Source organism: Staurois parvus, unplaced genomic scaffold (genome assembly GCF_062004578.1).
Source record: "Staurois parvus isolate SC_StPar_1 unplaced genomic scaffold, SC_StPar_1.0 ptg000303l, whole genome shotgun sequence".
Taxonomy (NCBI): domain Eukaryota; kingdom Metazoa; phylum Chordata; class Amphibia; order Anura; family Ranidae; genus Staurois; species Staurois parvus.
Window position 1 is genome coordinate 4,266,243 of NW_028318099.1, and position 16,114 is coordinate 4,282,356.

A 16,114-nucleotide genomic window follows, 5' to 3' on the forward strand; every position below is an offset into this window, starting at 1 on the left:
TCTGCTCCACAGGTGATCCGTGAGCAGATCCCCTGCCGAATCAGAGCTGAAGGAGATGAATGTCAGTGTTTTTATATCTGTGCCTGTTCATTGTGTGTCTGCATTTACACAGCGGACCCATGCTGGCTCTATGGATCAGACTATCTCAGAGGCATCTTGTTTAGGTCAGGAAAAATGGAAAAGGACCAGTCCTTTCTGTATGTTTTTTTTTCCCTAGACCTTAACAGACATGGAAGTAGGCAGGACACATGTCTGTTCATATCAGCCTTCCCACAGACCCACATGAAGCCTCCGAACAGGTCTGCCAGAAAAACAGACAGGTGGATCTGATCAGAAAGCCCATGTGAATGGGCCCTTAAAAGTGATATTAAAGTCTATTTTTTTTTTATTAAAATATAAAATGATGTTATGCTTACCTGCTCTGTGCACAGAGCAATCCCTTCCTCTTGGAGTCTCCCACCAGTGCTGTCCGCTTCTTCTACCTCTGAGTGCCCTCTTAGCAAGCCATGTACTGAGGGGGAACCCATGTGCTGGCCTGTGTATGTCCATAGACACACACCAATCTGTGCCTGCATTGAATCAGATGTAAGCACTGTTCACGTAGTTTGACAAATTGTAAACGCTAAAAGGGGATTCCTGCATCTGTACGGTGTAGGATTTTTTTCTCCATTTAGCCTGCAAAAGCTTTATGTGTATGGCCAACTTTAGGGGTGGTTTCCATTATGTGTAAAAGTGAACTTACACCTGAGATCTCTCATACAGGTTCTCAGACTGCACAAATAGAGCCTTCAGTTTCTCTGGTCCTTCTGGTTTTCTGCCTGATGTGCCAATACTAAAGAGGTCTGCTGCCCGCCCTTCTCCACCCCTCTTCCACAGACTAAAACCAGCCATAGATGGATCGAATCTCGGCCAGTTCAGCAAGGACCAGCCAAGATTTGATCCATCTATGGGGCAGGCTGCTTTAAACCATTGATTGACTTAGGTACCTGCAGTATCTCAGATTTTTAGAATGTAATTATTGGCAGTGGTTATAGCAGCTAGTAATAACCATTGTGTTCTCCCAACAGGGATGGATCTCAGCATCCCCAGGAGAACACAATAGCTCCAAGGGAGGAATTCCCCCATAAACCCTGACTGTGTTGAGGAGGGAAACAAGCGATTTTCTTTAAATCGCATAACCCAGTGGTCGGCAAGCCGCGGCTCGCGAGCCACATGCGACTCTTTACACACTTTGATGCGGCTCTTCTGTGTGCCGGGCGCCCGCTCCCCTCCCTCCTCTCGGGCGGCCGCCCCAAAAGTCAGGACTCTGCAGCTAGCCCAGCAATGGGCAAACTACGGCCCCCGGAGCGTGGCAAACATTGGCTGTCAGGATGTAGGCGGGGCAGCGTGACGAACTCCTCTCCTCTCACAGTCCGCCCTGAAGACCGGAACGGCGCGGGAACACGGCGAGAGGAACGCGCGGAGCAAAGGTAAGTGAATTGACACAATATGGGGAATGAATTACTATAGGGGGGGTGAATTACTATAGGGGGGATGAATTACTATAGGGGGGATTAATTACTATGGGGGATGAATTACTATATGGGGGATGAATTACTATATGGGGGATGTATTACTATATGGGGGATGTATTTTCAGTTTTAAAAATGTGGCTCTCAAAATAAATTTCAATCGTGGTTTTGGCGAGATTTGGCTCAGTTGAAAAAAAAGGTTGCCCACCACTGGCATAACCGATAGCTTACCTAAGGCACTATTGGTCACACAGTGAAACCATTCATGTGTAGGGAACCTGCAGCTGATAAATACCCAAGAACAATCACATTTAATGCCTGCTGGATTGATGTTCCTCGAATGTCAATGGCAGTCTTAAAGCTGGTCGGTCACTTTACATTCTTATTGTATAATGTACTTATATACTATTGAATAGATTGTTTACAAAGGCACCTCATACTGCATAACTGTTTGTACAATCAGTAGGTAAATCTTTAAATGGCCACACAAAATACAATCTCATTCAAAGTTCCCAACAGCTGTGCAGTATGAGGACCTAAGTATGCAATCTATTACATTTATATACAACTAGAAGTGACCCCCACAGTAAACCTAAAGATAGTACAATCATTATGTGATGTGTGACCAGCATTAACACTGTGTACTGCCCCACAACAAGCAAAAAATATCAAACTAATGCTATAGCAGTTATTTTAGGGCCCTTTCACACTAATCAGTTTTTCAGTTATAAAAAGCAGAAGAAAAATACGTCCCTTTAAATCCTATGGAACTCTTCACACCGGTCAGTTAAGTTTTTAAAACTACTGTTTGATGCATTTTTTGAGCATATTTTATGCATGTTAAAAAAAAAAAAAAAAAAAAAAAACCACACCAAAACACACCTCCCTATTGAAATGAATGGAAAGCATAATGAAAAAAACAAAACAAAACACACCTGTGGTTGCGTTTTTGGCGCAGTTTTTTGAGTCATATTTCACAGGTGCATGCTGGGTAATAGGCACCCAGAAAAACGCATCAAAAACACATGGTTTTACCGCGTTTTTGCAACATTGCAGTCTGAAATCAGCCTTACTGTTCATGTTTGAACTTGGTTGCTGTAGAGCATCACAGGCATGCAACTAAAGAGCATGAGTATAGGTGCATTGTAATGGACAGTTTTAATGTTAAAGTCTTTTTCTAGGGAAATTAAAATTCCTCGTTTGCAGTTGCGCTGCCCCCACAGTGGCAAGGGTTAAATGCCAGTTTAGATCTAGGGGATTGGCATAAGCAGATCTACTTACCAAATCCTTCGCTACCCTGGCAGCCTGTGCTCCTCTCTATGCTCAGATGGTGGGCTGCTCTTCAGGACCATCATGATCAAAGCTGGGCTATGGGCCCTGCTTTATATTTGCTGACATCAGGGGACCTGTGACTGACTGAGAATAGGGGAAAAGAGGCTGCCAAGATTGGTCTAACAGCATGGAGGGAGCCTCTTTGAGATCAGGTAAATAAGAACTGTTTCTACTTATATAAGAGTAGTGTGACCAGTGAGCTTTTTCAAGGCATTTGCAGCACTCTTAGCAAGCTTTGTTAAATCTTACAAAATAACAATCAGATTCAGCTGGTAAATGTTGAAAAGATAACAGGAGTGCTGATTGCCACTTTAAACAAGCTGCTAGCAGGCTTGAGCACTACTTAAAACTTGTTCAAAGCCTGCTAAAGTCTGTTAACAACTTGTTTAAAGCAACAGCCAGCACTTCTCTTAAGATATGTGTATAACATTTCCAAACAGGAGCTGAAGGGAGCCTTAAAAGCTGTTCAAAGCTTACTGAATGCTTTGCAAAAACCTGCTGTTCACACTGCTCTTATACGCGGAAGCCCATGTGAAAATGGCCTCAGTTTTTTTTTCTAGTCCCCTAGATCTAAATGAATATTTTTCTGGTCCCCTAGATCTAAATGACACTGAAAAAATGAGGTCCAGGATTTTCCAGCAGCATATATGTGTCAGGCATGAAACACTGAAAATGAAACTGAGCAAAGAGAACAAACCTAAAAAGATCTACATGAGCATTACACAATACTATAACTTGTGGCTAAAGCAGCATAAAAGCTCTAGGTTGACTCACATCGATGCTTCATGAAGGTTGGACATGGAAAGTGCTGACGGCCGTACTGGACATTTTTCATCCAGAGGTGAGACATATGCAGGTTCTGGATCCTCACTGCAGTAAAACAGATGCTCATCTACAACCTGATCTGGTTCTGCTGTCAATGTGAATTCACAGGATGAGTTCTGGGCACTGTCATCTTCTGAATCCTCTTCTTCATGCTAAAGCAAAAGCAAGTTCATTATTTGAGAATGACATTTTTCTTTTAACATTTGCCATCTGGCAAAGCAGTCTGTACAAATGGCAGAGATCCTGGTACATGTGGTGGCATTACAGAGTGCGCAATACAAAGCATTTAGGCTAGATTCACACTTCTACAATAAGGTTCTGATTCTGACTTTCAGTGTGATTAAGGATGCAACTTTGATAAGGTTTATATTTTCTATTGGGCCACATTGCACTGGAATTGCACCAAAGTAGTACAGGAACCTTTTCTGAAATCGCCCTGTGCGCAGGTCACATTGATGTAAACAGATACCATTGAAAACAATGTGATTTCCATTGTCATGCTGCTCAAGTTGCATCTGAAATTGCGCTAGTGTGAATCAGGCCTTCGTGAAATCTTTGATGTCACTGGAGGATTTGATGGTAATGTACTCAACTTAATAATAATAAATAATCACACTGAATCCCAGATTCCTGTATAAGCACACTTCACCCCTACCCTTAGAGGTGTACAAAATATAAACAATGATATGCTCAGTGATAGAAATAATAATAATAAACCTTTCCTCCAATCTGTGAGTATAATAAAGTCCCAAAGATAAATCAAAAATCCATAATCAAATATCTAAAATTTTGTAAAAATCAAATATCCCTTTAAAAATAAATAAATCCAAGTGTCCAAAAATGTGATTAAATCCTCAGCCTCTTGCAGCAACTTGATTTACCTCAAAAAAACAAAAACATAAAAACCACATAGTGCATTATCCTTAATTAATACAAATTGCATAAAAAATCATCCAGTGATATTTCACCCAAGTGAAAAAAAAAAGTGTAAACAACAAACACATGTGCCAATACACTATGTGTAGTGAAAAGCCGTGCAGGTGAATCACTCTTTATGTGCTCAAAAACACACGCCACAAAATACACTTCTACTAAAGTAAGGAGTAAATACCCTTACCAATATTGAAATAACTTTATGCCTTAGTAACAATCCCCAAGAAGACTGTATGATGGGATGAGTTTTTTTTCTGCCAGTATCCTCACATTTCACTTCAACCTCATAGTACCATGTGGATCCATCCCCACTAGTGTTTCAGACCGGTCTCCACCATATCCGCCATCCAGATACCCATGTATGAAACAAAGAATAGTGTAATACCGCCACACACTCAGATTCAAAAACTTTAATGGTACTGCTTACAGTGTTAAAATCTTTCTTATCGCATGACATATATGGAAAAAAACCTTTTTGCCGTCGCCAATCCAGGAGAGTCCAAACCGCTTGTCACAGTCACTATTCCCCTCTCCAAGATGGCCGCCGCTCCACTTCCAATTCCTCGTTTGCGTCTGACGTCACTTGCGTCTGACGTCACTTCCCTCTGACGCGTTTCGTCATTGGACGTAATCACGTCCAATGATGAAACGCGTCAGAGGGAAGTGACGTCAGACGCAAACGAGGAATCGGAAGTGGAGCGACGGCCATCTTGGAGAGGGGAATAGTGACTGTGACAAGCGGTTTGGACTCTCCTGGATTGGCGACGGCAAAAAGGTTTTTTTCCATATATGTCATGCGATAAGAAAGATTTTAACACTGTAAGCAGTACCATTAAAGTTTTTGAATCTGAGTGTGTGGCGGTATTACACTATTCTTTGTTTCATACATGGGTATCTGGATGGCGGATATGGTGGAGACCGGTCTGAAACACTAGTGGGGATGGATCCACATGGTACTATGAGGTTGAAGTGAAATGTGAGGATACTGGCAGAAAAAAAACTCATCCCATCATACAGTCTTCTTGGGGATTGTTACTAAGGCATAAAGTTATTTCAATATTGGTAAGGGTATTTACTCCTTACTTTAGTAGAAGTGTATTTTGTGGCGTGTGTTTTTGAGCACATAAAGAGTGATTCACCTGCACGGCTTTTCACTACACATAGTGTATTGGCACATGTGTTTGTTGTTTACACTTTTTTTTTTCACTTGGGTGAAATATCACTGGATGATTTTTTATGCAATTTGTATTAATTAAGGATAATGCACTATGTGGTTTTTATGTTTTTGTTTTTTTGAGGTAAATCAAGTTGCTGCAAGAGGCTGAGGATTTAATCACATTTTTGGACACTTGGATTTATTTATTTTTAAAGGGATATTTGATTTTTACAAAATTTTTGATATTTGATTATGGATTTTTGATTTATCTTTGGGACTTTATTATACTCACAGATTGGAGGAAAGGTTTATTATTATTATTTCTATCACTGAGCATATCATTGTTTATATAATGTACTCAACTTAGCTTCCTCCAGTCTTTTCCTGGGATTCTGGATGCCTGTGTCCCCATCACATTCTGTTGTTCTATCCTCTGACCCCTACATCCCGGCTGAGTCATGTTATAGAGGTGAGAGGTTATGGCCAAAGCACGTGATGGGGAAACAGGTCCCTGACTCTGTCCTTATCCCTTCTGATGATGTACGTGTGATACGAAACGCGCGTCAAGGAGGAGCCCCTGTTAGCCGTGACATCAAGCCGCCGGATCAAGGAGGTCCGGCGGCCACCCACCCATACCAGCTGGTCAGTGTGTATTTCATTATATCCTTTGTGCACAAGGATTGGTTTTACCACGATACTCATGTAAAGTGTTTTTGTTCTAATCTTCAATAAATTCATTCAATATTTGACCTAAATACTACACTATGGGTACTCCTTTCTGCTCTGTATCGAGCACTTAACTCCCCAGGACCACAAGGTGACTATCCCAGGGCCCAGAGTAACATTCAGCTGATCCTGTTTGGAGCCAGGTCTACTGTAGTGGACCCCCAGATGCGGCACCCCCATCACAGAGTCATCCGTTCCAAGCATCTTTCCATCCACAGCTGGAGGGACCTTTGGTGTATATGACACAAATGCGCAATTAAATTGTGCCTCTTGTGAGTGTGCAATTTACTCATTTTTATGCACGACGCCGGACTATATCTATCACGGGGATCTTATCAAGCTATTCTCAATTCATCCGTGGCTTTTTCACCACTAGATATTCACTGGACTATCATTTTATTGTGCATTTATATAGTGAAGTGAAGGTGTGTGATATACGCCATTACTGCATCTTTGTTGGGAATTTTATACACATTTCATGTGGCCTATACAATTTGATAATATCTAAGAAACTTTGCACCATTTGTTCTATATATATTGGTGCAGTTATATATATCGTTTTTAGCGCTGCACTATTTATGTTTAGGTCCCTGACACTCTGAGAAGTGTCAAATGCTACAGGGAGCACCAGAAGATGCAATGCTGGAAGAGGAGAGGTGGGAGACACTGGCAGCCAGAAGTATAGATAGTATTTTTTTTCCTCTTTCCAGAGAACTTTTGAATACTGTATATTTTTTTTTAGAACCAGAAAGGGTTGGGAAGAAAACAAAAACAAAAAAAACACTCATGGTCTTCAAATTGAACCTCACATTACTCCAACAGTTCTGTTATGCCAAGAAATGGCAAATGCTGTCTACAATTTAATGCCTCCTCACATCACCTTTTTTAATTTAAAGTGGTTGTAAACCCTTACATATACTGGTGATACGTACAGATGAAACAAATCCTCCTATATAAGTTGTACCTGTCTTTCTGCAGTGTTCTCTAATCTACATCCGTTCAAAGTGCTGAATTTATACAGCTTGTCTGTGGGTTCAGGAAAAAGGGGGCGGAGAGGTGAAATTACACACTAGAGAGCTCAGTGAGAATTCTGAGAGCTGATTGGAGGGAAGGGACACACCCCCCTCCACACAGCACACCGGAACGGAGCTCAAGCGGTCAATCGGCTGGACGTCCCTCCCCTGTCAGCATTTTTCTTTAGGTGTCTGGAAACCGTGTCAGAAATGATTAATTCAGATAGCAACAGAACAGGGCAGCTGACAAAAATAACACTTAGTGCTCTGAATTGAGACAAGCATACACTATATAGGGAAGTGCTTTGTTCATATTTCATGTCTGGGTTTTACACCCACTTTAAATTGATTGTGAACCCTTACATATACCCAGTGAAGTGGTTGTCCTAAGGTGATACACAGAAATTAAACAAATTCTCATACATAAGTTGTACATATTTATCTGCAGCCTTCTTTCCTCTACACCAGGCATCACTAAATGGCAGACTGGGGTCCAGAAGCAGACCAAATCACTGTCCCATCCGAACCCATGTGGTCCCAACATTTTGAAGCCTTTTCTTCCCCCAGTCGTCTCGCTGTCATCCTCACAAAGCTGACAGCGGGAGGCAAGACAACTCTGGATGGAGGGCGGGAGCTGCCTGAGGTTAACAAGCAGGTGATTGGTTGCTAGGATGAAGGGCAGTCCTACAATCAATTACTGTCTGTCAAATCACTGTCTGTGTAAAGTAGGACAGTGGAGAAGGGAGGGGCAAAGTTAAAGGGGCTAAGGACATTAGTGTGAAGGGGGGCTGATGTGAAAAGGAGCTGAGGACTGAATGTGAGGGGGCTTAGAACAGTAATATTGGTGAGGAACTGAGAACAATAATGTGGGGGCGCTGAGGACAGTAATGTTGGATGGCTGACGACAGTAAGGTGAAGAAACTGAAGACAGTAATATGGGATGTGGACAATAACGTGAGGGCTGAGGACACGTGGTGGTGGGGCGGAGGACAGTAATGAGGGGAGATTATGTAAAAAGTGGAAGCGTACTCTGCAGTGAAGGTGAGAGTACTGTTGAGGGGGGGGGGGGGGGGTTTGATGTCAAGGAAGTGTGAGAACACTACTGTGAAAGGGGTGGGGGTGGGGTGATGTAAAGGGGGAGCTGAGGACACTAATCAGGAGGGAATGTTTCTGTGAACGAGGATGTGACTGTGATGTGCAGTGCGGGTTGAGGACACTGATGTAAAAACAGGGTCAGATCTGTACATGTGCATTTGGCGCACACATCGTGAGTATGTCAGCCAATTCATTTTAATGGGCTGCACTACCCGCGAGAAACACGTCCCTGACCCTTTTTTTTTTTTCCCAAAATCGTACCGTAGCAACATGTGGTTTGGTGCACACAAAAATACACCGCAGGTGCCTACATGAGATTCAGACCTGATTCATAACAATTTTACTTCCCGGACCTTGGTGAATTTTAATTCAATATCCCTGCTTTACACCATTCAAAGTTCAGAATTTATATAGCTTTTAGAAATCAAGGGAAGGGAGATGAAGTTATACTCTGCAAAGCTCAGTGAGAGGTGACTGGAGGGAAGGGACGCCCCCAACCCGAACACAGCCTACTGGAGCAGAGCTGAGGCTGTCAATCACAGGCTGCATGCTGTAGCTTCCTCCCCCCTTTGTATCTCTTGGTCTTAGGAAAACCTGTCAGAAGTAACTCAAGCTGACAGCAGAGGAACAGGGCAGCAGAGAGAAATGACAGTACTCTGGATTGAGACAAGTGCATGCTATACAGGGATATGCCATGTTCATATCTCATGTCAGAGGTTTACAACCACTTTAAAAGAAATTCCACACAGTAGTACTGAAACAGTTTAGTGTCTTCAACAATACTTACAATTGTTGGAATCAGAGTTGCAGTAGATAGCAGCTGCTTTATAATTCTATATCTGTCATACAAAGGTTTCATAAGACTTCTCTCTTGCTTTGTGACCTGACAAACACATTGTACAGTTGTATTACTACATTTATTATGAGCATATATAAAACATAACAACAAGTAAACATAAAACATTAAAAAAACATAAATCCTTAAATCAACCTTTTCAACCCTTGGTATAACTTTCTAGTCTCAGGGAGCCCCTGGTAAAAGTTACTATATCTACAATTCATGATACATCAGTGGGAAGAATGCTCCTTACATTTGTGCCCATTGGGAAGAATCACCCCTTACAGATAGCTAAAAAGATCAATGGTGTCATTGGGACTTATCTGAGAGGCAGAAATTGCTTATTATCCAAGGAACCCCTGGCAACCTCTGGAGGAACACTAGGGTTCAATGGAACCCTGGGTGAGAAACCCTGGCTTAAATAGTAAACGTTAACACAAGAAACTGATTTAGCCCTAATCTTACATTGTAAAAATTAAGCTCTATATAGCATTGAAGTAACAAAATGTGAACTGAACACTGGATGCACACAAGTAAATAGAAAATGTAAGTATAGTAACGGATAACAGTCAACAGAAGAAGAGAGCACAGAAAGTTACCAGCTCACAATATTTCTGTAAGGATCAACAGTACATTATCAGAGATCAGACAGCAAAAAGGAAAGTTCATTGTTAGGGTTTTCATACACTTTACAATGAATAACAAGATCACAACCGGCTGTATCTGATAAACCCCAGCCTGCAAAAACACTTGTTAGTAAGCCAACTACAAATGCTATTGTGAATCATCCTGCATTCATTTTTCAGCTTTACATAATTTACCTTCTTAAATAATGGCTGACCTGTGGAAACCACAGACCTGCAATTAGCAGGAGTAACATGCATACACAATGACAACACCAGCAAGACAACATCATCATAGAAATATGGCCTGTAGAAAGGAACGTCATATTTTTTTAATTTTTTTTAATTTTTATTCTGTTATTTTATTATTTATTTTGATTTTATTCTACTTTTATTCTTCAGTGCATCTCTTTTACATTATGTCCATTTTACATAGCTCCCACCTTCCTGACCACCACTCAAAGAGCTGATGAAAATGCTGGTTTAACACCCAATGCCAGCCAGTGGTCACAATACCAGATGCCTTTTTAAAGGCATGTTTACATCTTACTACAATGCACCCCAAACGTTACAATTCACCACACACCACGGTACCCCCAAAGCACTAAGGCAGTGCACATATGTTGCGGTGTACTATACTGCTCAGTAACTGACTACTGTGTGTTTTTGTGTGCTGCGTCGGAAAAATTGGTACAAATAACCGCTCAAACATGGCTCATTTTCATGCTCAGGTAGGGAAAGAAGATTATCATGTTTCGTTCCATGGATTTCAATGCAGGGTTGCCTACTTTGTAAAGCTACTGTTCAGCTGTTCTACTTATAACAGCACAATCACACTTTGGAAAGGATTACTTCAAATATTCTCCTCTATGGTTGGGCTATCAAACATAATTAAAGCTAAACTCCAGGAAGATATAAAACACCAATTAACACAGATATATCATCATTAAATAATTTACTGTCTTATTAAGTGCAGCTATTGTAAGTACTGAATTCTGACTTGGTGTCACCCTTTTGTAATCTCCTCCAATAATGGGGTTGATTTACTAAAGCCAAATACACTGTGCACTGCATTTACAGTTTCTCCAGAGCTTAGTAAAGGAGGGAAATATTCACTTTGCAAAGAATACCAAACACATGTAAGGGAAAAACTGCATTTTTGCTGGCACATAAGCAATTGGATGTTAGAAATCAGAAGAGCTGTGGGCAAAGAGGTGACCTAAACTGCTGCAATAGGGGATTTAAAAACCACTAGTTGCAGGGGTGTATTTACCACAAGGAAAACAAGGCATTTGCCTAGGGCAGCATTTTTCAGGGGGGCAGTGGCATCTTTATGGGAGGCAGAGGCATTTTTCAGGGGGGCAGCACTGCCTCCCAAAAGAAAGGATGGCAGAAGAAACACACACAGCATGGGGACCAGGTGGGATCTGAGAGAGGCTGCGGGCTGCTTGATGGTGTATGCAGAGCCTGACTCTTGTTCCTGTGGATGTCCGGAGCTGTGAAGGTGAGTGTCTTCTTTCTCGCCAGGGTGGGGGTTGCCAGTGTATGGGGGGCAATTGTAGTGGAAGGCTCTCTCGGGTGGGGGGGGGGGGGGGGGGTTTGTTGGTCAATGTCAGGCTCTCTTTGTGGGGGAGGGGGGTGTTTATCAGTGTCAGGGTCTCTCCTTGGGCGGGGGGGGGGGGCAATTTTTGTGTTGCCTAAGACAGCATGAAACCTAAACACACCACTGACTAGTTGTATTGTGTAGATATTAATGCTGTATTAGATCTCAAATCAATCTCCAAACCAGGTTTAAAGTGATTCCAAAGCCAAAATGGATTTTGTTTTTTTTCTACTTTAAAAAGGTGTATAGCCATAGTTATTTTGGCTATACTTCTCCTATGGATCACAGTTCATTCTGTACTCCTGTGCCCCGTTTTTAGCAAACTGCAGGCTAAAGCCTGCCGCCAGCTAACGTCAGGAACTTTATAATCAGGATCCACCTAGATGCCTGGACCGGTAGTCGGCTCAGCCTCCTATTATGCCTCTGAGAGCCTGAGCCAGTCCCTCCCACCTCCTCTACAGCCTGGCACCCCAGTGAGCCCTGACAGTCACCACTCTCTGCTCATAGCGGAGGGGAGAACTAAGCAACTAATGGCGTTTGATCACTCATTTCTCAGGGTAGAGCTGGTGGGGGACAGATGCAGCTGGGATCAATCCTGCTGCCATCTAGGAGAGTATGATGTTTTGCTTTTTTTTGCCATTCCCATACTCCTCTTTTAACCACTTGCCCTCCAGAGAATTTAGCCCCCTTCCTGACCAGGCCATTTTTTGTGCTACGGCACTGTTTCATTTTACTGACAATTGCAATGCTGCACCCAAATGAAATTTACATCCTTTTTTTCCCACAAGTAGAGCTTTCTTTTGGTGGTATTTGATCGCCTGTGTGTTATTTATTTTTTGACAAATACTGACAATTTTGAGAAAAAAAACAATATTTTTGACTTTTTGCTACTAAACATATCCAGTAAAAATATAAAAAAAAAATCAAAATTTTGTCATAAATTTAGGCCAAAATATATTCTGCTACATGTCTTTGCTTTAAAAAAAAAAAAAAAAAAAAAAAAAAAAATCGCAATACGTGTAAATTAATGGGTTTACGTGAAAGTTATAGTGTTTATAAATGGCAGTATACATACTGGGATTTTTATTTTTTTTTAAATGTTGGCAATCAGCAACTTATAGTGGGACTGCGGTGGGCATTCTGACAATGGGGGGAACTGACTTGTTGTCACTGACATCCCCAGTGACACCAATACAGTGATCAGTGCTAATAAAAAGCACTGACACTGTACTAATGGCACTGGGCAGGAAGGGGTTAACATGTGGGGAGATCAAAGGGTTAACTGTGTGCCGTTTTACTGCATGCTGTGTTAGTGCTTTCAACTGTAAGCACACTGCTTTGTGTGGCTGTGCTATGCAGAGCCATACAAAGCAGTGTGCAGGAGCTAACATGGGAGAGAACTGTATTGTTTTACATACAGTTCTCTCCCTCTCTCAGTAATGCCGTCAGTGCCGGCGAGTAATCACTGGCTGGGACCCAGTGATTGACAGCTGAGGCCACGAATAGCGGTGTGGATAGGGAGCGTGTGCGGCTCACACACATCCCCTACCCGGAAATGCAAAATCATGCTGTCCTCCACCTCTATAAATACTTACCCGAGTCCTCATTCAATCAAGTGCTGAATCTCTTCCTCTTCACACAGGAACTCAAGCAGCAGCAGGAGCCATTAGTTCCTGCTGCTGTCAATCAAATGCTGTGAAGAATTGGGGGCGGGGCCAAGCTTCACTCTGTGTCTATGGAGTGTGGCTCCATAGACACATACAACTAGGAAGCGAGCACGCACGTGTGCCCTCCATAGCAAGTGGCTTGCTGTGGGGGCAAACGGAAAAAGAAGAGGCACCAAGATCCCCGGCAGGAAACCCCAGAAGGGCAGGATCGAGGCTGCTCTGTGCAATAATATAGGTGAGCATAACTTTTTAAAAAAAATTAAAATAATAAACCTTTTGTCACCCTTTATTATTCATAACAGAACATTATGGAAGTGGTTCTGACATTGCTTGTCCCACAAATCTATCACTATATTATTTCCAGTGATCTATGTAACTGAAAACTGTGCAAACTGTGCCGATCATCATAAGAATAGTTAGAGCCACAAAAGGCCAGCAGACCTGGAAGGGTTAATGAAGACGGTTTTATATACAGTACATCACTCACAACAGACTACACAGTATATTCTATACTACAACGAGAAATGAGCCAGCTGGAAAAAATTCCATCTGCAATATCCAGCCAAACTCTTCTCTGTTTCTCACCAGGGATGTTTACAATTCCCTGAACAAATCTGTATAGACTTACAAAATGTTGAACATAAAGCGGCAGATGGCCAGCTGGAAGGACACAGGCGGGATGTAAAATAATCCAGATATCGATAACACAGACCTTAAATAATAGTGCACAGGGTCCAGGAGGGGTATTGGGTGAATGCACTTCAGCATGAGGCTCTCTGTACACTAATGTTTATAAAAGCTGGCAGTTCAGGTAACTATTGTTCTAGTTCTTTTTATTCAAATAACAGTACATTTTTATAAACATTTTTATTACCCTAACAAATACAGAGGGGAGATTTTTAAAGTAGAACCCTGGCCTCCAGTGCTTAATTATAAATGTATCTGCATTTACACACTTCTCTTAGTACCCCAGTTCCACAAATACATGTTCATCCTGAAAGTAAAACTCCACTTAATGCAGCTTCCTGTGATGGTGTGACAACGATGCTGCACTGCTGATGAATTCAGAGCAGAGTTGTCACTCGTGTGTAGTCTGTGCCTGCTTACACTACAGTGAGACAAAAAACATTGTGGGGGCATGGCTATCAGCATTGTCACTGCTGACCACACCTAGTCCTTTCCACTACTTTCTGGATTGACAGAACTGCCTCTGTCGCTGAAACCCTCCAACTGGGACCTGCAGTCTGGGAGTAGGAGTGATACAAAAAAAGATTTGGGTCAGCCAGGGAAGGTAAATGTAGTGTTTTTGTTTACTTTGAGTGCATGTGTGCACTCACATATTTGTTGGAGTTGGGAATGATTTTCATACATGAGCCTTTAGTTGAACTTTAAAGTGATGTTAAAGGAAAAAAAAAATAAACATGTCAAACTGTGGTTTTGCACAGAGCATCCCTGATCCTCCTCTCCTCAGGTCCCCCACTGGCGCTCTAGACCCCTTCCTCCTGCCAAATGCCCCCACAGCAAGCAGCTTGCTATGGGGGCACCCAAGCAGGTTCACTCCTGAGCTGCTGCTCTGCGTGACTATTCACACACAGCAGCTGATCGGCCCTTCTTGTTCTTTCTCCTCATTGGCTCACTTGCTGTGACCGACAGCAGTGGGGGCCAAAGGCTCCCACTGCTGTGCTTTGGCTCCCACTGCTGTTTCAGCCAATCAGCAGGAAGAGTCCCTGGAGAGCTGAGGCTCTCTTGCACATCACTGGGTCACGATGGGGCTCAGGTAAGTATTGGGTGGGTGCAGGGAATTAAAAAGAAAAAAAAAAAGGGAGTAGGATTGCCTGTCAGTGTACAGAGCTCTGTGTGGTTTACCAACACAGAGCTCTTTTCCATGAATCACAGAGCCGATCAGCGGGTCCCGGCGGTCAATCATTAGCAGGGACCCACTGCTCAGCTTGTGCTGTAACAACTCACAGCACAGCCAGGGTAGTGGGTTTGCGCACTACTCAAAAGCACTGATCATGCGCCAGATGATGCAGTGCACAGTGGCTGCCCTGCCACAGTAAATATATGTGGGGCGGTCGCTAAGTGTACAAAAAAATACTCAGTTTAAAAAAATCCTCAATTCAATCATGTATCTCTTGTCTTTGGCAATAAAAATGGAATCCAACATGTAATAAAGTGTGTCAAACCCTAAAAGCTCTGTGTCACATCCCACTTCATCTACTGCGAGTGTCACCTCATTCCATCCAAAAAACATAATGTGCAACTTCTTTTCCCTTCACTGAAGACCATGGTTGCAGACCTGCTCAGGTATGACAAACCAAGAAAGAAGAGCGGCCACAAGTGGTCTTTATAGTTTTCTATTACTATGATGTTTAGATTTATGGAAACCCCACCACAAGAAAGGATTGCTGTAATACGGCCAGTAGACGCAAACACTGCTTTAACGACCTTAGACCAGACAAATACAACACAGTGCCACAGATACTTACTGGTCGTCCATGTATATTCTCAAAATACAGAAGGCATTTCTGGAGACTCATTTTTTCCAGATTCATTTGCTTTTTTGTCATATCCTGTTTAAAAACAGGAGGTATTCAAGCAGTTAGGATTTTCAGGGATGGCCATATTTCAGAATGTTTTAAGATTGTACAACACCCTGTGTTTTCCCATTAGCAGTCTTACTAAAATGCAAAGCCTAACACCAGATGAAATTATAATATTGTATAGTATACATTCAATACCAACACTGCCTATACTATATTTTACTTTCACTAAATATAGCTTAGAGTGTT

General features: G+C 42.2%; 1 protein-coding gene across 6 annotated transcripts in view; it reads right to left on the reverse strand.

The window, feature by feature from the left end:
* FAM13C (family with sequence similarity 13 member C) overlaps positions 1-16,114 on the reverse strand; it is a 185,134-nt gene that overhangs the window by 10,322 nt on the left and 158,698 nt on the right. For 5 of the 6 annotated variants that reach the window (XM_089683151.1, XM_089683152.1, XM_089683156.1 and 2 more), the window contains exons 11-13: positions 15,812-15,895; positions 9,379-9,474; positions 3,618-3,820 (exon numbers count right to left, since the gene is read on the reverse strand). In XM_089683151.1, the coding sequence (XP_089539277.1) occupies positions 3,618-3,820; positions 9,379-9,474; positions 15,812-15,895 (383 nt within the window). The remainder of the gene's footprint in view (positions 1-3,617; positions 3,821-9,378; positions 9,475-15,811; positions 15,896-16,114) is intronic. The other variant, XM_089683157.1, reaches the window with a different exon arrangement.